The 5435-nt window shown below is 35.7% G+C and overlaps 1 protein-coding gene across 4 annotated transcripts in view; it reads left to right on the top strand.

Moving 5' to 3' along the window:
* LOC106468645 (RNA-binding motif protein, X-linked-like-3) overlaps window positions 1–5435 on the top strand; it is a 15081-nt gene that overhangs the window by 6297 nt on the left and 3349 nt on the right. The window contains exons 5-6 of one of the 4 annotated variants that reach the window (XM_022396999.1): window positions 1–661; window positions 764–1659. In XM_022396999.1, coding sequence (XP_022252707.1) covers window positions 1–661; window positions 764–1659 — 1557 coding nt within the window. Of the gene's footprint in view, window positions 1660–5435 lie in introns of all 4 variants that reach the window. The other 3 variants (XM_022397001.1, XM_022397000.1, XM_013929076.2) reach the window with 3 other exon arrangements.

Genomic DNA, 5435 nt, shown 5'->3' with positions numbered 1-5435 from the left:
CCATCAGGAAATAGTAAAGAGCATGACATCAAGAGTGTCAGTAATCAACATGGTGGTTATATCAAGGGTTATGTTGGGTCGGGACCTAGCGTGGACCGTCAACCATCAGGAAATAGTAAAGAGCATGACATCAAGAGTGTCAGTAATCAACATGGTGGTTATATCAAGGGTTATGTTGGGTCGGGACCTAGCGTGGACCGTCAACCATCAGGAAATAGTAAAGAGCATGACATCAAGAGTGTCAGTGATCAACATGGTGGTTATATCAAGGGTTATGTTGGGTCGGGACCTAGCGTGGACCGTCAACCATCAGGAAATAGTAAAGGACATGACATCAAGAGTGTCAGGGATCAACATGGTGGTTATATCAAGGGTTATGTTGGGTCGGGACCTAGCGTGGACCGTCAACCATCAGGAAATACTAAAGGACATGACATCAAGAGTGCCAGTGACCAACATGGTGGTTATACCAAGGGTTATGTTGGGTCGGGACCTACTGTGGACCGTCAACCATCAGGAAATATTAAAGGACATGACATCAAGAGTGCCAGTGATCAACATGGTGGTTATACCAAGGGTTACGTTGGGTCAGGGCCTAGAGTAGACCATCAACCATCAGGAAATAGTAAAGGACATGACATCAAGAGTGCCAGTGATCAACATGGTGGTTATACCAAGGGTTATGTTGGGTCGGGACCTACTGTGGACCGTCAACCATCAGGAAATATTAAAGGACATGACATCAAGAGTGCCAGTGACCAACATGGTGGTTATACCAAGGGTTATGTTGGGTCGGGACCTACTGTGGACCGTCAACCATCAGGAAATATTAAAGGACATGACATCAAGAGTGCCAGTGATCAACATGGTGGTTATACCAAGGGTTATGTTGGGTCGGGACCTAGCGTGGACCGTCAACCATCAGGAAATAGTAAAGTACATGATATCAAGAGTGCCAGTGATCAAACTGGTGGTTACACCAAGGGTTATGTAGGGTCAGGGCCTAGCATGGACCGTCAACCGTCAGTAAGTAGTAAAGGGTATGACATTAAGAGTTCCAATGATCAACATGGTGGTTACATCAAGGGTTATGTTGAGTCAGGGCCTAGCGTGGACCGTCAACCATCAGGAAATAGTAAAGGGTATGACATCAAAATTGCCCGTGATCAACATGGTGATTATACCAAGGGTTATGCTGAGTCTGGACATAATACTGAAGAATTACACGCCAAAAATGTTAAATTAAAAGGAGATGATGGTTTGGTTAATGATAATCAACATGAAGGTTACGTCAGTATGGGACCCACTCTGGTCACACAAGAATTAAGTGATGTTTTTACAAAAGGTTATAAAAACAACCATCCCATCAAAAGTTTTCCTGATGATCTTCGACCTCCAGAAATCTCTAGCGGTCAGACAACACAAGATTTAAAGGATCATCTACATCAACATGGAGGTTATATCAAGGGTTATGTGGGTGAAGGACCTAGCGTAGATAGGCAAGCAGCAAGTACAGATGATAGTAGTAACAATGTTCATCCATTGCCAGGAGTTCCCGGTAAAGATTATCCGATATTTGGTATAATTCCAAAAACCAAATTTGAATGTCAAGATATGCCCTACCCAGGCTACTACGCAGACACAGAGACAGAGTGTCAGGTATGCTATTTAAGTATAACTTTTATGATTTCTTCTTTCAAAGAAAGAAAGTTTTTGTTAACAATGACGTAAACAGATACGGAAGACTCTAGGTAATGTAGTAGTCACTTACTGACAGTGATCGTCAAAATCTGCAGACCATACGTCACTTACTAATGTAAATTCAGCAGACTACATCGTGTAGTAGTCACTTACTGACAGTCCTTGCAAAAAAATACATCATTTACTGGTGAATTACTAAGAGTCAATGTAAGATTAGCAGACCGTTCATCAATTTTTAGTGCGTTATATCACTTTGTAGAGAAATATTAGTAAAATGTAAAAGAGCAGCCCTACATCATTTAGTAGTACTAATTAAGTTGTTGTAGAATTAGCAGCCCATACATCATTTAGTAGTATTAATTAAGTTATTGTAGAATTAGCAGACCCTACATCATTTAGTAGTACTAATTAAGTTGTTGTAGAATTAGCAGCCCCTACGTCCTTTAGTAGTACTAATTAAGTTATTGTAGAATTAGCAGCCCTTACATCATTTAGTAGCACTAATTAGTATGTTGTAGAATTAGCAGCCCCTACATCATTTAGTAGTACTAATTAAGTTATTGTAGAATTAGCAGCCCTTACATCATTTAGTAGCACTAATTAGTATGTTGTAGAATTAGCAGCCCCTACATCATTTAGTAGTACTAATTAAGTTATTGTAGAATTAGGAGCCCCTACAACATTTAGTAGTACTATTAAGTTGTTGTAGAATTAGCAGCCCTACATGATTTAGTTGTACTAATTAAGTTGTTGTAGAATTAGCAGCCCTACATCATTTTGTAGTATTAATTAACTTATTGTAGAATTAGCAGCCCCTACACCATTTAGTAGTATTAATTAACTTATTGTAGAATTAGCAGCCCACACATCATTTAGTAGTACTAATGAAGTTATTGTAGAATTAGCAGCCCAATACATCATTTAGTAGTATTAATTAAGTTATTGTAGAATTAGCAGCCCATACACCATTTAGTAGTACTAATTAAGTTGTGTAGAATTAGCAGCCCCTACAGCTAATTCTACAACAACTTAATTAGTACTGCTAAATGATGAATGAGCTGCTAATTCTACAACATATTAATTAGTACTACTAAATGATGTATGGGCTGCTAATTTTACAATAACTTAATTAGTACAACTAAATGATGTATGGGCTGCTAATACTACAATAACTTAATTAGTACTACAAAATGATGTATGGGCTGCTAATTCTACAACAACTCAATTAGTACTACTAAATGATGTACGGGCTGCTAATTTTACAATAACTTAATTAGTACAACTAAATGATGTATGGGCTGCTAATACTACAATAAGTTAATTAATACTACTAAATGATGTAGGGCTGCTAATTCTACAACAACTTAATTAGTACAACTAAATCATTAATTAGTACTACTAAATGATGTATGGGCTGCTAATTCTACAATAAGTTAATTAATACTACTAAATGATGTAGGGCTTATGTTGTAGAATTAGCAGCTCATACATCATTTAGTAGTACTAATTAAGTTATTGTAGAATTAGCAGCCCACACATCATTTAGTAGTACTAATTATCTTATTGTAGAATTAGCAGCCCATACATCATTTAGTAGTACTAATTAAGTTGTTGTAGAATTAGCAGCCCTACACCATTTAGTAGTACTAATTAAGTTGTTGTAGAATTAGCAGCCCCTACACCATTTAGTAGTATTAATTAAGTTGTTGTAGAATTAGCAGCCCTACATCATTTAGTAGTACTAACTAAGTTGTTGTAGAATTAGCAGCCCTACATCATTTAGTAGTACTAACTAAGTTGTTGTAGAATTAGCTGTTCAGAACCTATATGAATTAGTAGTATATTATTAAGCAATTATAAAATCAGCGTGTTAAGAGTCATGGTAAGATCAATAGTAACTCGATCATTATTAAGTTATTTAAAATTTAGACCAAAAGGCCCTATATCACTTATTAGTACGTTATTAAGTGTCACTGCAAAACCAGCAGACCTTGTAATACTTACTAGTGGTTTATTAATGCAAGCGGACAGTATCCCGAACAGTAAATCTAACTTCCTAGACACTATCATGAACAGTATATCTTACTTCCTAGACACTGTATCCCGAACAGTAAATTTTACACCCTAGATACTGTACCAAACACAGTAAATTTTACATCCTAGAACTGTATCACAAACAGTTAATCTTACTTCCCCGAGACCGTATCACGAACAGTAAAGCTTACACCCTAAGCACCTTATCACAAATAGTAGATGCTACTTCCTAGACACTATTTCATGAGCACTAAATATTCCTTTTTGGATACTCTATCACGAATACGTGATCTTTCTTCCTAGACGCTGTATCGTAGGCAGCAAATCTTCCTTCCTAAACAATGTATTATAGACAATTAATTTTTCATTCTAGACACTGTATAACTTACAATAAATCGAGGAACAGTAAGTCGTACTTCCTAGGCCTTGTATCACGAATAATAAATATTACTTCCTAAACACCGTATCACAACAGTAATTCTTACTTTCTAGACATTTTACCATGAACAATAAATCATTTCCCAGACACCATATCTTCCTTTGTAAACACTGTATTACTAACAATAAATTTTACTTCCTAGATACTACATAGACACATATAATGAACTTTAAATCTTACTTTGTATACACTGTACAGTAAACACTACATATTACTTCCTAGTCACTTTAGAATGAAAAGTAAATCTTACTTCCAAGACTGCATCAACATCATTAAATCTTACTTCCTAGACACTGTATCGCGAACAGTTAATATTACTTCCTAACCACCGTATCACGAACAGTAAGTTGTACTTCCTAGGCACGTATAACGAGCATTAAATCTTACTTCTTAGATACTGCATCACGAACAGTAAGTCTTAACTTATAGTCGCTGTATCATGAACAGTAAATTTTACGTCCACGACACCATATCACTAACTGTAAGTCTTACTTCCCAGACACTGTATCACGAAAATTAAATCTTACTTCCCAGACACTGTATCACGAAAATTAAATCTTACTTCCCAGACATCGTATCACGAAAAAGAATTTCTTATTTTGCAAACACTGTATCATGAACAGTAAGATCTTATTTTGCAAACACTGTATCACGAACAATAAGTTTTACTTATAGACACTGTATCGTGAATTATAAATCTTAATTACTAGACCCCATATCACGAACAGTAAGTCTTACTTCCTACATACGGTATCACGAACAGTAATTATTACTTTCTATACACTGTATCACGAACAGTAAATCTTACTTCCTAAGCAACATATCACGAACAATAAATCTTACTTTCTAGACACCGTATTATCAACAGTAAATTTTACTTCCTAAACAGCATATCATGAACAAGTATTCTTATTTTCTGTCTTGTACTTCCTTTCTAGACTAATACACAATGCTTACTTTAATTTTTCGAAATATTTTATCACAAATAGTAAATCTTGCTGTTTAAAAACTGTTTGGTGATTGCCTAATCTCATTCTTTATCCATTTAGTGATTAACTTTAACTACTACTACCTTAATATTGTATAGTGATCTTTAACTGTTACTGTCAAGAGACTATACCCACAACACTAACCTATACTACCTTAATATTGTATAGTGATCTTTAACTGTTACTGTCAAGAGACAGAGACTACCCACAACACTAACCTTTACTACCTTAATATTGTATAGTGATCTTTAACTGTTACTGTCAAGAGACAG

This window comes from Limulus polyphemus, unplaced genomic scaffold (genome assembly GCF_000517525.1).
Source record: "Limulus polyphemus unplaced genomic scaffold, Limulus_polyphemus-2.1.2 Scaffold3096, whole genome shotgun sequence".
In the NCBI taxonomy this organism is placed as follows: Eukaryota; Metazoa; Arthropoda; class Merostomata; order Xiphosura; family Limulidae; genus Limulus; species Limulus polyphemus.
The sequence above is the reverse complement of the archived record's forward strand: the minus strand, read 5'-3'. Positions and strand labels throughout refer to the sequence as shown.